The sequence below is a fragment of the Aythya marila genome, assembly GCF_965140915.1.
Source record: "Aythya marila genome assembly, chromosome: Z".
Classification (NCBI taxonomy): domain Eukaryota; kingdom Metazoa; phylum Chordata; class Aves; order Anseriformes; family Anatidae; genus Aythya; species Aythya marila.
The window spans coordinates 87,315,898-87,331,376 of NC_139080.1; the positions used below are offsets into that span (position 1 = coordinate 87,315,898).

Sequence of the window (15,479 nt, forward strand, 5' to 3'; positions counted from 1 at the left end):
CTATGGTTCTAGTTTAATGCTTGTTGGTTATTGAAACGTGGTTAGTAGTGCATTCAGAGCATATGTATTGCTCTTGTCTAATTACAGTTTAGTGAAAGTTTAGTTTACTTTTCCTCTGACTTACGTTATACGTCCACAGTATTACTAATGATGCATGGGTTTAGAATCAGATGACATCATTTTCGGTGTCAGCATTTTCGAGTAATTCCTACTTGAATGCTTTAACCAGTCCTTGGTATCTTAAACAAATTATGTCTCTATTTTCAGACTCCAATAATCCCAGGCTAGTATAACACACAAGATTTTACTTTCTTGGTTGAAAAATTCATGGCCACTTTACTTTACAGCTGAGTGTGTGGAAACAAAATGCATAGATAGTCTGGGAACTGGAGCCACACTGGCCAGTTCCAACAACTCTCTGAAGCCCTAGTGAAATTGCGGGTGAGGGGGACATATTGTCAGAAAAGTTCTGCAAACAGTGTTTGGGGGTGTTGATCCTGTCTTTTCTAATGTGCTTTCCCTGCGTGCTTTATGATGGAATTTTGTGAAGGGTTGCAATTCTCATGGACCTTAATTATTTGAAAAGTTCATTATGTTAGAGAGCTCTAAATTTTAATAGGTCTGGAAGAAAGTTGTTCTTCCTAGTAACATAATTAAAGTACACTTTGGTTTTGGTAAAAGTAAGAAGGTTTTTCATATTGCTATGGTATCATTTTAAGGGGAAAAAAAAAAACGTATGGAAATGTTTCTGGAGAACTCCATGTTTTCTATTACAAACAGAAGAAAGATGTTCCAAAGAATTCCATCACAGTTATTTTTTCTGTTCCCAAGAAAAGGATGTTTTAATTTCAAATGGAACAAGGTATACCAAAAAAAAAAAAAAAAGTTCTTTTCCTGTATTTCAATCTCTGCCCATTAAAGCATGATATAAAGTATGAATCCCAAGGCGTCCATAGCATGTTAGTACTGTTTGGTACTGTTAATCTGAAACACTTACAAAGCTTTGCAGATAGTTGAGAGCAGTGTGTCATCTTTGCCAGGACAAACCAAGATTCTCCATGACAGTGACTCTCAGAAGAGCCAGAACACAATCTTGATGCATGCTTACAAACCCTGAAGTTGTTGAGATGACTTTTTAGTCTCCCTGGTGTGAGAGTGTTTGTGGTGGATGCTTTTGGATATGCAGATCATAAAAGCTTATGAAGACCAAAGTAAGAACAGACTGTTAAACCCATAAATTTTATTCTCATAAAATAACTGCATGTTTTTACACATCAGCATTAGTGCTTTGTTACTACTTGATGTTAAGTAGGTTTAGATTGTTACTGGATCATTTCTCATGTCTTAATTTTCTTGGCAAGCATGAGTTTGAGGAAGACGTAGTGTGGAGGGCAATGTAGTGGCCAGGATGCTGTGTATACCTCCTTGCTGGGAAACGGGGGTGGAGAGCATGAGAGAGGAGGTGGAGTGTCTTAGAAGGACCTTTTGGTGTATAGGAAATCCATGAACTGAAATTAATCTCTGCAACTAAGATGCATTGTATTGGTTTCATTATGAATATTTTTCAGGAACTCCTGTATGTGTTTTCTATTCCATGTTTGTGATAATCTTTAGAAAGATCAAAAAGAGGAACTAGGAATATAAGCAACTGGATTTTACCCATTCCAGGTCCCCATGTTAGCTTTAACTCAGACTTCATTTTTGCTTAGACTAAATGTAATCTGCAACGTGGTAATGATCAGACTCTTCAGGATTTCATCTGCAGGTAAAGACAGTGCAAGCATCTGTCATGTTCTGTTCTAGTTTAATATTTGACTGTTTGTAAATACTTCTGATGTCTGAACTACCTTTAAAAACCAGTGGGCTTTTTAGGTAGTGTTAAACTTTAGTACAAGGGGGTTAACACTTCCAATTGTATCTTTAGAAGTTTTGAGACTTCTCTTCCTTCATATTCATGAAAATACCACTTAATGTGTAAGAGTTCAAAAACATGAAAAGTTATAGCGAAAGTCTAAGTCCTGTTATGTTAACAACCCATGAATTACTTCTCTTACAAACAGTGGAAGTGCCAAATCAGAGTCAAACCACAATATCCAATTCTAGTGTTATATTAAACACTGCGGAGTTCATCTGAATGCTCTGAGGAAAAGAACTGCCATCTTAGGAGCTATTCCAGCCTAACCACATCAGCCCTACATCATCCTCGATACACCACAGCTGTTCCTTTTGTGTTCCAAGAGGTGTTCTTTTTCCACCTCACTGCAAGGGAGGCTTGTCTGACCTTCAGGGTGGGAAGAAATTGGGATGATTTAGCTTGTCTTTGCCAAATGGGCAAGCTATCAACGTGAATGAAAGTTGAACCTAAATACTTAAATTCTAGCCTATACCCAAAGATTGGCAATTGCCCTGAGTTTAAATATGATCTTTTTCTGTGTTAAATACTTTTTAAATTTCATTTTAAATTCATTTTTATGTAGAAGTAGAGACAAGAGCCCAGTTTAAGTTTTGTTAGTTTCAGATACTTGTTTACATGATTGTTCTTCACACTCAGGTATTTATTTCCATATTTCTTCTGACTAGGAACATCAAAAGAGACATGCTATTTTGCTGGGATACAGTTGGTCTGTTGTGGTTTTAGGTCTGTGCTTCAGTTGAAGAATGAGTGAATCATTTCCAAGGAGTTTTAAAGCTGGATACCTCTCTATTCTGTAGAGAATTGTGATGATGCTACCACACCGTTTACACTATTTTTTTTCAGACATAGTGACTTTACCATAACAGAGACCACAAGCCTCAGTAAAATCAGGCTTCATGGATTTCTTTTCACCTTTTACATTTATATCTTCTTTATTCTCTATTGGTACAAAAGATGTGATATATTGCCAAAACGGATTCCCAAGTCTCAACAGTTGATTTTCTCTTAAAACTGTACTGCAAGTGACCAACAGTACTCTTCAGGCTCCGGTCCTGGACATGAGCCGAGTTCCAGTTTAGCTGACTGTATGAAGGAATCTGTAAATATATCAAAACAATGTGTATGCATTGGTTGGGCTTCTGGAATCTTAATATTGATGACTACAATAGATACCACTCCTCGAGTACTGATTAAGAGATTAAGATCCTGCATGCTTATTCAACTGCCAAAGCCTCCAACTTCCCTTATGACTGCTTCTTTGATGAAGTTATGTATTGCCACTTAGAAAGTCTACTGCATGATAACAATCACTTAAAATACTAAAATAGTCTTGGTAATGTATTACAGAATCAGCTCCTGACATCTTATTGATCCCATAAGAAATGTCAGAGTATCACTTCCACTGAAGCTAAAGCTATGCACAGTTTACAGTCTCCCGTGCTCCTTAACCATATTGCACAAGTTTTACCTGCAGTCAGACATACGAAAATTTGTTGGGGAGGGAGATTTACAGTGGAATTTTTTTTGATACTGGAGTGATTATTGCAGGCTTGTTGTCAGATGAATGACAATAGAAAATGAAAATGGTTATTTTTATGTTGAAATTATATCTCAAAATAAGTCTTTTAATGAGTAATTTAGAACAGGATAAGGCCATATTTTTTTCGTCAGTAATCTATCCTAAAACTTTGCTTTATTTTATGGCTTTACTTCTGATTTTATTTGTGTATGTGTTTTTTCGTATGTAATCCTGACTTAGCATTTATTATTTTTCTTTTCAACAAGGATTGATGGAATCTAAAAGGCATTTAAGACAACTTAATCAAACAGCAAAAAAAAAGCTTTCACTTCAAAGTAAGCTGCTAGTCCTTAGTGCTTTTCAGCCATATAGGAAACAGTCAGAAAGTGAATTCTTGATGTATCCAGTGGGAACAATAGATTTGTGTTCAGTCTTTCCTTTTCTAAATTAGAAATCACAGTACAGACATTGGAATTTCTAAATCATATATTATACCTTATTCAGTGGTGGGAATAAAATGTTCACGTTTGCCTCCTTTTCTCTGTTTAACTTTGGCTGCTGTGAACACTAGGAAGAACAAAACTGCAGCTTTTCCTCTTCTTCTTCCTCTTCTTCTTCCTCTTCTTCTTCTTCTTCTTCTTCTTCTTCTTCTTCTTCTTCTTCTTCTTCTTCTTCTTCTTCTTCTTCTTCTTCTTCTTCTTCTTCTTCTTCTTCTTCTTCTTCTTCTTCTTCTTCTTCTTCTACTTCTTCTTGTTCTTTTTGTTCTTGTCATTCTTCTTCTTCCTCTCTTTCTTCTTCTTCTCTTTCTTCTTCTTCTTCTTTTTTTTTTTTTAATCTATTCATTTTATACTTTTCAGACAGATTTCTCCCTGGGGTGAAACAAAGGTTAACTGAAATTTCCTCTGTTGTGTACCTGAACGAATCAGCAGTTTGAGAAGGAAATCCCATTGATGGGCAAAGAGAGTGACAGGCTCTATTTAAAGAATTCCCCCGACTGTGTGGTAGACGAACCATGCCATGAATTTAACTGTTCCTGTGGTCCCTATAGTTGTACCCACCAAAAAGAGAGAAAAACGTACTTTGTTCCGCAAATGTTGCTCTAAGCTTTGAAAATCATGAGCCACTGAGTTTTGTGAATTAACATTACTACAGTGGTCAAACCTAACAGGAGCAGTATTTACAGCATAATACAGAAAATTATGTGTACTTACATGTTGGAAAGGGCACACTATGTATTTGTATTTTAATGTGTGCTTGCATTTTAATCATTTGTTAGTATTCTTGAGGAGTAAGATTTACAGAATTGCATTATCATTTGCTTATTCACTGCACACTTTATTCCACTTAGTGTGTGAAGCATCTTACCATACATAGTTAAAAGAATGCAAGTAGTTGATGTAGGTGCGAAAGGGCATAAGCTTAGAAGAAGGTGCAGGATTTGCCATTACAGAAGTTGTGTTAAGAGTTCAGCTCTGCAGAAAAGAAATACATGGCTGAAATGCATGGCTGTATGGCACAACTAACGTTCAATAAAAATGCTAATGTTTGAGTGATTCTTGTGTTTTTAAATATCTGCTTTAAATATGAAAAGCACACTTCTCTGCTTGATCACATACTCTTAATTCACACTCCTAAACTTCATGACCTGTGAGCCTTCCTGAAAATCGCAGCTTTAACCCTGCCATGGGCCCCAGCCGAACATGCTGCCTAGGGATTATAAATACCATGTTATAGCCCCCAACCGTCAGACTTTTATTCTCTGGCTGTGACAGTTAAGTCTTCTCCCAGGGGTAGTGGCTGCTTAAGTTTGTTTAAAGTTACTTTAACAGGCTTGATTTCTTGGTTGTCATTGTTTTTTCATTTATGCAGGACTTCCAGATGTGTGGATTACTTTTCTTTTTAAAATGGGATAATCTTTTGACCAATGCTGCTTTTGCTTGAATCAAGATCTTATGTTTTAATTCATTTCAAAATGAGTTGAGTTTTGTTGTTTGTTCACTGACAAATTTCCAATTTTGTGATGCTTTTCAAAAACATCATGATAGATTAGAGAAAGGTTGCTAAAAAACAAGATTTCTGCTATTTTCTTACTGCATTTATATATATGTGGATATATACACTGCATAAATATATATGCACTCACGCAAAAGATATCAAGGGAAGAGGCAGCAGAGTCTCTCCTCGTCATTCGAACTTCTGTCAGTAATATCAAGCAATTTCTGTGGGGGAATCTCTTAATCTCATGAATCTCTCTTAATGCTTTTTTTGTGCTAGAGATATTGACATGTAATCCATTATAACAGCAGGTGCCTCATTTTTAAGTAAAATTCTTACTCATTAAATAAAAGTTGAGAGGTTCCTTAAAGTGCCTAAGAAAAATACAGCAGTAAATTCTGTTCCTTTTGCAGAGTGGTTAAATCAAGAAACAGGATGATACACACAGGATTTCATCCACTGTGGCCTCAGTGTGTCACAGCTCTGGTACCCTGCAAGAAGTTGTCTGTGTTTGGATGAAGCTACCAGTGACTGCTAAAACTGCAAGAAACCTGAACTTTTGATGTGGAGCCACACCTGGTCTCCCAGTACAGTGCTTTAAAATCTGCTGGTTGCACTGCAATCATTCAGGCTGCCAGGCACCCTCACTCCAAACCAGAGCAGTGTTTTAGTGCACCATGTACCTGGGCTGCATTTCATTCGGATGCAGTTTGAACAGGACCTTCAGGCAGCGTAAGGAGGACCTGCTCTGTCATCAGGTCACACTTAGTTTTCAGTGCCTGCAGAGAAAACATTTACTTCAAAAGATCGTGTGGCATGCACGTATATAAAAATTTATTCATACGGGTATTTGACTGCATACTTGGAATACATCTTTCTAGAGCAGAAAGGAAAGTGCTACTGCGTAGATATTTGAATTTCCTGTCTTTAGCAAAATTAATGAGGGGAACAAATTTCAATTTATGTTTTGGTGCACTACTAACTTCACATGATCATTCTGTGTTTTTGGAAAGAAAAATATGAAACTTACTGTGATAGATTATATAACAGTAATACATAAATCACTTTGGTTCAAATGTGAACAGCATTTTTCAGATATATGTAAAGTATTACAATGTTAAATACTTCAAATTCTAGATCATTTCTAGGGGTTGACGTTTTACATTGTTATTTGTTACTCCAGTAGCAGCCAGAAGCTGTGTCCTGACATATTAAATATTGTTCAGAGAGAAGTCTAAAACAGTCCTGTGCTGTAGAGGTCTTATAGTGCGCTTGTATTAATTAGCAGTCAAAATCCAATTTTTGTAGCCCAACTTTGAAATGTGTTTGCCCTTCAGGCTGCATACCATACTGTCACAGATTGAAAAACCCTGTTTCAGTGGATTGATCATAAAATACAGTAACTAAAATACATGACTACATGTGTATTCAAATTGGAAGGGAATGGAAAAAAACACTTGTCTTTACACTTTAGGAAAAGGTAGTGTTTTGTTTGCAAAGTTGAATGTCCCGGCTCTACCGTTTCTCAGTGTTATTAAATGTGGTAATAAAAAAACCTTTGCAGGGCAGGCTGAATTTGTGCAGAGAACAGGACCATGTTTTCTTCTAGTTCTGATGAATAGAAATAAATAATAGAAAAGTGTAACTTTTGGCAGAGGTGAAAATCTAGGCAAGGCCATCCACTCTGGGTGGGGCAGTATGTCTGGTTGCTAGGACCATCAGTGGTACAACAGATACAGACATTTTCTGAATAATTTGCTGTTTATTTCAAGTCATTTTTTTTGTTCTGTTAAAATGGGTTGTTACTCTGGCAATTCCAGTTTTTGACTACTCATCGTTTTCACTCCTCACCGCCTCTCCCCTTTCTGGAATGAAACAGAGAAAGCTTGAATGCATATTGAACAGTGGTCGTAAGTCGTAAATCTGTCTTCACGGTGATCCCTGCTCTGAAATTTACATTTTCATGCTGGTGGAGTGATACATGTGAATCTTAATGATCTTTGAAAATTTTTCTTCTAAATAAAAGCAAAGTTGTTGCTTACTATTCATCCTCTTGTAAAGGGATGCAGGATAGCCGAAGTGTAGTACTTCATAAAAGAAGACCCTTGCAGTTTTCCCCCAGCTTTCATTTTAATCTAAATTGCATTTATTTTGTGTCCTGTACATCATTTCTTTTCTAGCCTCTTTTTTCCCTCATCTTGTTCCATGTTCAGCAAATTGACAAAGCCATTTCTTCTTCCACGTGTAAAAATAAGTTCATATGGCAAAGTCAGTTTTATTTCTTCAGTTGCAGTATCAAGATTAATCTCAGTCAAATTAATTAATTAAAAAATCTTTCTTAAAAAAGAGCTTTTAAAAATGAAGATTTGGAAGGATAATATAACAATTAAAAATATTCTGGGAGGGTTTTTTGCACTCTTTAAATACTGTCTGTTTTGTGTCTGCAAAATGTGCAGTCTCTTCACAGAGCAAGGAAAGTCTTGACAGAGGTTATCTGAATAGTTTTTAAATTGCTACTTCACTAAGGTGCTGTAAAAAGTAGAAGGCAAGTAGTCATAACCTCATTTCTTGAGGCAGACAAACACCCTGTGTGTGTGTCTGAGAAAAGAATGAAATGCTTTCACATTGTACTGGCTTGGCCTTGGAAAACATCAGGTAACAAGTTGCATCGTACTGATGTTTGCTATATTGCGTAATTTTCAGTAATTAGCATATGAGTTTGTTTTATGTCAGTGCTTTGATCAAAATTACATTCTCAGTCCAAGGAGAGGATCTGAGCCTTCTGGTTGAGGTTGTGGAGTGAGCGCAGAAGATGGTCCCTGAACATCTCCCCTGGGCACTGACAGAAAGACATTAAGTTATGACCTGTGTCCTCATAGGAAGAAGTACTGTATCTGTGGTCTTAGACTTGTCCTCTGTATGACTGAGTATCAAGGAGTTAAACGTTAGAAGTGCTACCCACCAGGAAGAGCATAAGACAAAGGAGTCTCCAACAGGCTGGCCGGTATCAGCGCTGAAAGCCAGGAAGAGGACAGAAGGACTGATGGAGGTGGCCTGGTCAGAAAGCAAGTTCAGACATACTTACAGCACCCAAAGACTGTAATTGTGTTTTGCACTGGTTAATCCATCCAACTAAGTAGAATTTATTTATTGGGGGGGGGGGTGCGGGGGGGGGGGGTGGGAATGTGTTTGTCAGTTTGAGCAGTGTTTCATGAATTTATTCCACGATTTTGTGCCAGACAAAATACTGTGGTCAATGAGAAAAATCATTGCAAATACTTGTACATTGTCTCTAAAGAAAGATTTCAGGTTGGTTGCAGAAACATTCTTCTTCCTACGTTTTCTAGTCTTCAGCATTTCTTGTGACTAAAAATAAAGACTTGTACATTCTGTTGTGAAATAGACTTAATTTGGGGGTAACCAAACATTTAATAAAGGCAGATTTTGTTTTGATGTTTCATTCAGCATTAAAGCTCTCGTATATTTGTTAATTTGAGCAATTTTAGTTTCTAACACAAGGAATTTTTGAGTCATGGTTTTCCTTGGGACGCTGGGAATTTTGAAAGTGAAGAAAAGAAACTTAGTTGGTTTGTCCTTAGAAAGGACATGTCTGATGATTAACAGGAGTTAATTTGCTGGTAATTTTGATCTGTAGCTTGTCAACCATTCTGCATATGGCATTCACAGTACTGATTTGAATTACAAATATCTTTTTCTTTGTGAATGAATTTTCTTAATAAGCTTCCAATTAATAAATAATGCACTGAAATATATCAGTACGTGTGTTTCTGTACTTTTAATGAGTAGACACCAAAAGGCCTAATTTTCCTTTGGGTATATCCATGAATAGCTTCCACTAAAGAGAGCTGACACAATGCTACCCCTTCTGTCCTCTCTGTTGGAACCCAGACAGTCTGGAAGAAGTGGTCTCCAGGTATATATGGACAATAACATCTTTCATTATGGTATCTCTTGTTATCCTGAATGATAGTTGGATGAAGTATCCATGTAGTTCTTCATCTGAGTTTTTGCTCAGCCACTTCCTCTGTGTACCATGACTTAGATGCAACACATCACTTGAATTGCTTTACATTAGGCCAGTTAAGTTATTGGTAATGTCTCGGTGATGCTTATGACTGTTGATATTAGTGAATGTTGCAAAAAAATATTTTAGAGTGTTGTTGAGAAAGGAACAGTTATTGTTAGTCATGACTTTTGGATGAAGAACAGCAGCAAACAGGTATTGTGCTCTAAAAAGTATTTGTATGTTTAAGTGACATACCTGGTATTTAGATATTGTGTTACATATTTTATTTATTGACTTTTTCCATAAAAAAAGTAAGACATGACATTATGGATTGTATTATTGTAATTTCTAATCATCTGTCTTTCACTACAAATGAAAAATTTTAAAAGACGTTTAGATGTAGAGCTTAGGGATATGGTTTAGTGGGGATTGATAGCGTTAGGTAGAGGTTGGACTCAATGATCTTGAGGTCTCTTCCAACCTAGAAATTCTGTGATTCTGTGAAATACAATCAAAAACAGATTTTTTTTTTTAATGTTTGTGATTCTTGATGTTGTTTTGGTGACACAGAGATGCTTCAGATTTATGGTGTGGGAACAGGATAGGACACTTGGCATTAAAAAGCCTGCAAACACATGGAGTTTATTTAAACACAAGTTATAATTGTTACTGTAGAAGTATAGGTAAAGCAAGTACTTCTGTTGACATGAATCCTCTGTTGATGATAAGAAAGATACTGTGGTGTTACAGCTGTCTTTGCACAGCAAAAGAAGTAAACAGTGTTGACATGCAGAATTTTTAAACAGCTCTAACTGCATCCCTATTCCTTTAGCTTTTTGCCTTTTATTTTCTTTTTGATTTTTTCTTTTTATTTCTGCCAGTCCAAAGTCAGTGTGTGAGAAGGTTATAGTGTGACAGTTGTTAATTCAGTGTGTCGTCCTGATTTATTGCACATTACCAAACCCTGTTATGAAATAGAGTTACTTAGATTACAGTTGCTGTGGTTATGCATAAAGTCATTTTGGCATGCAGCAGTCAGAAAGCAGTGCTGAAGACACAGATTTTTTGAATTCACAAAGTATATTTTATGCTGTGTGTTAAATTCTTGTTCCATATGCTCCCACCCAGTCAGCCTGAGGACTTGAGCTGGCCATGCCCATGAATGAAGTTATAGATAACTGTTTGGAATGAGAAGCTTTAGAGTCCCTGACTCTGAACAAATTAAAGCTTGCCTGAATTTATTCCTGGGGGGTTGGGGGGTCAGTATTATGATGGAGGTATCAAATAGTATAGAGGAGTAAGAGGAAAAGGATAGTGGCATCAAATATAGTCCACCTGATAGCTGGACCTATGCTGATTTTAAGGTGAATCAGATTTACTGCTGAGCAGGTTGATAACTTTTCTTTTCTGAAAACAGAACAAGTTTTCTCCCTTTTGGTACTTTCAAAGTCTATTATCACTTCCAATAACTGCAGTAATCATAATGTTGAACACATTATAGAAAAAATTTCCATGCAAATTAAGTATAATTCGTTGTACTTCTGTTTTTCAGGGGATGTTGATGTGGACTGGTCCATCAGTAATAAAGACTTAGAGGTAACACAGAGAACCAAATTGTTCCATAATTGTTATTTTTATGTTTATTAACAAGCAGAGCAAGATCAACAGGATTGGAAAATCCATTTGTAGTTTTTATGTGGAAGTCTTAAGAATGTCCTTCCAATGGCATGTGAAACCTGACCTACCATTTATTAGGAAGACGTTCACTTCTTGAAGAAGGTACACAAACAGTGGTGGGAGAGGATGAGGGGAGCAAGAGCTCCTCTGCAATGAGGAACTCATCAGTTCATCCTTTCCAGTCTCTTCACAGTAGTTGTTTCATGGCAGCTAGATCCCTGTTCCTGCAGGTGTCACCATAAGTCTGCCATGGTTAGTTAGTCTTCCTGCAGTTCCAGCAAAAGGAGTCAGCTCAGTCGTTAGTACTATTAGGCTGTAACCTGAGGCATTTGTGTAAGGTGTGATAGTATCCAGGAAGAGTAAGCTGCAGCTAGGAGGTCCGTCTCCTGATTTCTCTTTCCAATGTTCAGAGAAGCTTATATCAAAGATCAGTTTAGTCTGAAAAGGACCTCAAAATGTCGTCTTGTCCAACACCCCAGCTTAAGCAAGTTGCCCAAGAGACATCATCAAGTGAAATTATAATCTCTTTCCCGTAAGAGAACTGGTATTTTGCACCTTTTCCATTCACTTGTCCATAATCTTTTTTTCAGTTTTTAAAAATTAGATGCTCACTAAGCAATAGGGTTTGAAGATAGAATTTTCAATTCTGTCTGCATAAACAGAAAGTATGTATGAGGTCATTTGAAGAGGGAGGGTGTTTTCCAGCTTCTCTTTTAACTTCTTTTTCCTTTTTTAAATCATTCTTTACAATTGCAAATTGCAGATTTGGTCTAGACTTGTTTAGCATTGTACTTTGTCCAAGAAGCTTCCCTTAATGTGTGCCAGGGAACTTGTAACTTGCATTTGCAATTAATCTTAGTTATATTTGCATTCTGGGAAAAATTCCAGTTCATCATGAAATAGCACAGTGAGTAAAAGTGTCTCAACTAATAAAGTGAAAGCAAAATTTCATGGCTTTAGTTTTAAACAGCAAAAAAAAGCATGTCCTGAAGTGGAAGTTCAAACAAGACAATAATTTTTCTCTAGATGATGCCAGTTTCTCTAGAAGAAAATTATCTAGTTCAAACCTGGATATGCAAATTGTATTTGTAAGAAGTTAGATTCCTAACTGAACACTACCAGCAGTGAACTTTATGAATTTCTAGCAAACATTGTGCCATAGAATCTCAAATGATAAATACATTTTTCTGTTTTTGTCTCCCCAGGCACAGATCTGTAACTATGCAAGTGTGAGGCGTACAAGTGTGCGGTACTACACAGCAGAGAAAAATGTTACCTGCAAAAATTGCAGTAGAGCAGGTCATTTGTCCAAAAACTGCCCTGGTCCAAAGGTAAATGCAATATCTTAATTGCCTGTAGATACAGCTGTTGTTTCTGATTCTCTTTTATGATTGCCATTAGAAGATTTGCTTCAGTGGTTTGTTATTTCATTGCTCCAAGTTGAATGGTAGCTTGCACAAGATCAGTTTCCTGTATAAAAATAACTGGCTGTTTTGTGAAGGTGATTACTTTATTTAGTTTTTATAAAGGAAAAAAAAACATGAGTACAAACAGATTAGAAAGAGAGTTAAGTACAAGGTATGTATATCTTTTTTATACTGTAGAACAAGTTTTAAGAACTAAAATATTTTTAAAATTTATTTCAACAAGAACATTAAGGAATCCAAGAATCACCCTTAGTAAACGAATGAAAACAGATGTCTGTATAATGAACCATAATATGAATAATGTTAAAAGTTACTGACAAGATAAAATTACTTTAAGAAGGTTGGATAGATGCCAAATATTTAGAAAGTTTGTCCATGAGTTAGAGGTTTAAAATTCAATCGCTATATTGTGAACAAGTGATAGCAGTTGCATGAGGGTCTGGATTTATCAGTCCCTGCAACAAAGCCTGCAAAAATCCATACCTCATTCACTGAGGATGCTACCTACACTGAGATTTTGAATATTGACATAAAGCAAATTCTTTGAAAGCATGTATCCTGTGACTACATCCCAGACAGTTGAAACGGAGTGAAGGTGCACTCCATCACTGGAAAAATTGTCTTTAAACAGATAGGGCTTTGGTCCCAGAGTACTTTTTACGGTTTTATATTTGCCAGTCCGAGAGGCCGTCTGTGTGTATTTGCATGAGTCACAAGGCATGGAGCTGAGTGGTTGTGGTAGGCTGATCCTGGCCAACAATTAAGCCCCAATCCAGCCACTCACCCACCCCCAGTAGGATGATAGAGAGAACTGGTAAGGCAAGAAAAACTCATGGATTGAGATAAAGACAGTCTCATAGGGAAAGAAAAAAAATCAAGAGATGCAAAGGCAATGTCTACTTTGGACCTCCCCATGCCCCCGCGCCTAATTTTATTGTTTATCATGATGTCATATGGTAAGGGGCATGTCTTTGGTCAGTTGGGGTCAGCTCTCCTGGATGTGCCCCCTCCCAGACTCTTGCCCACTCCTAGCCTGCTGGCTGGAGGTTAGTGTGGGAAACAGAGAAATCCTCAAAAGCTGTGCAAGCACCATTCAGCAACAGCTAAACATCAGTGTGCTATCAACACTGTTGTGGTCAGTAAACTAAAACACATCCACATATGGGCTGCTTTGAATAAAATTTACTCCAGCCAGACCCAGTGCAGTGGTCTGTAGGACACATAATATCTGCAAACAATTCCAGTATGTTGTGTCACATGCTGTATATCATGTTCCTATGATACACTTACACTTTTCAGCTTTCAAGAAGTCTCCTAAAAGATAAGTGTTCATACAGAGTACCAAACACTTTTTCTCTGAGTGAAATACACTTTCCAATTTAATGTTAATTCTTGCTGTATTCACTGAGCAAGTAATTCTAGAGAATTTAATATGTGCTTCTGATGTTATGTCCAAAATAATAAAGTACTGGGAATCTATGCAGTTTTTCACTATTTATAGTTCTCCTTCACTATAGTTTCTCTGTGTAACAAAATTTCTATGCAATTCCTGGTAAGCATTTAGGATGATTTCTTCTTCATTTCATCTTTTGTGGAATTTTTGTTTTGTTTTATGTAATCTTTTAAAATGTACTTACTTAAGATACTTCTTTTGTACTTCTCTGTAGAAAATTCCCCCTTGTTGCCTGTGTGCAGAAAGAGGTCATCTACAAAACACTTGCCCAGCACGGTTTTGTTTGAACTGCTGTCTGCCTGGCCACTATTTCAGGGAATGTCTTGAGAGAGCCTATTGGAATAAGCACTGCAGTCGCTGTGATATGAAGGGGCATTACGCTGATGTGAGTATAATCCATGGCAAACAACTCATTCACTATTGTTTTTGTATCTGTCAAGAGCTGAAGTTACACGAACCACAGTTATTTCATATTTTCTTTCATTTTATAAAGTGCATATTTGTATAAACTTATGGAAGTATTGTACCTGGTATCATGAAGGGTGGTCCAAAGAAAACTGGAGCATTGGAAACACACAGTCTTTAATTTACTTTTGTCCAGTTTTAGTTAGGGTGGTGAAAAATGTCTATTAATATGGTTTTGTACTACTCATCTCTTTTAATAAAAGGATTTTAAAACCTAGAAAGTGCAGTTCAAACATTTTCAATGTGGTGGTTTTAAAAAACAGGGGAAATATGCAGAAAAAAATGTATTCAGTAAATTGAGTGTTTAACACTTTATTTTACTCTGCATGGAGAAACATTGAAAATATTAGCAGCAGATAAGGAAGAGAACATTTCTGTTGAACAGAAAGTGTAAGGAGGTTGAAATTAGGAGATATGTATTGCTACAAACATGCTAGACAGAGGTAAAGAATAGCTCTGATGCTCTAACAGTTCCAGATCAATGACTTTACTATGGTCACATATTCATCAATGAAAAAATTATTAGAAGTTTAAACTAAAGTCTAAGTGGGTTTGGGAGACGTTTATAACTGTGTTGTGTTTTATATTGCAAATGTCCTTTATGAACAAAATGGAAGTGGTACATTCTATTTCTTACGCAAGTAGAGATGAATAAAAAATTTATCTGACAGTAGCTTGTAGGTATACATGTCTACAACCGTATTTTCACATCTTGGATTAATTTCTGCCTGTTTGTCAGTAGAGTCCTCTATTATTTTTGAACATGCAAAAAGAAAGATAATGATGACATTAATTCTGTATCTAATTCCATATCTCTATGAACAGGCCCTTATATACATACTGTAAGAGAACTCATAAAGTAGTGGAACAGTTGAAAAATTGTTCTAAATACTAAAGTATTAAAAGGAAAATATTGATAAAAGCATGGAATGTCTGCAGTCTACTGGTGTCTGTTTTAATCCCGTAAGAACCACACTGATGTTTTCCAACTTCAATACTAA

The 15,479-nt window shown here is 36.5% G+C and overlaps 1 protein-coding gene across 4 annotated transcripts in view; it reads left to right on the forward strand.

Moving 5' to 3' along the window:
* The window catches only part of ZCCHC7 (zinc finger CCHC-type containing 7), a 116,521-nt gene that overhangs the window by 67,316 nt on the left and 33,726 nt on the right, over positions 1-15,479 (forward strand). For all 4 annotated transcript variants that reach the window (XM_082782930.1, XM_082782932.1, XM_082782931.1 and 1 more), the window contains 3 exons: positions 11,009-11,052; positions 12,339-12,464; positions 14,228-14,398. In XM_082782930.1, coding sequence (XP_082639056.1) covers positions 11,009-11,052; positions 12,339-12,464; positions 14,228-14,398 — 341 coding nt within the window. The remainder of the gene's footprint in view (positions 1-11,008; positions 11,053-12,338; positions 12,465-14,227; positions 14,399-15,479) is intronic.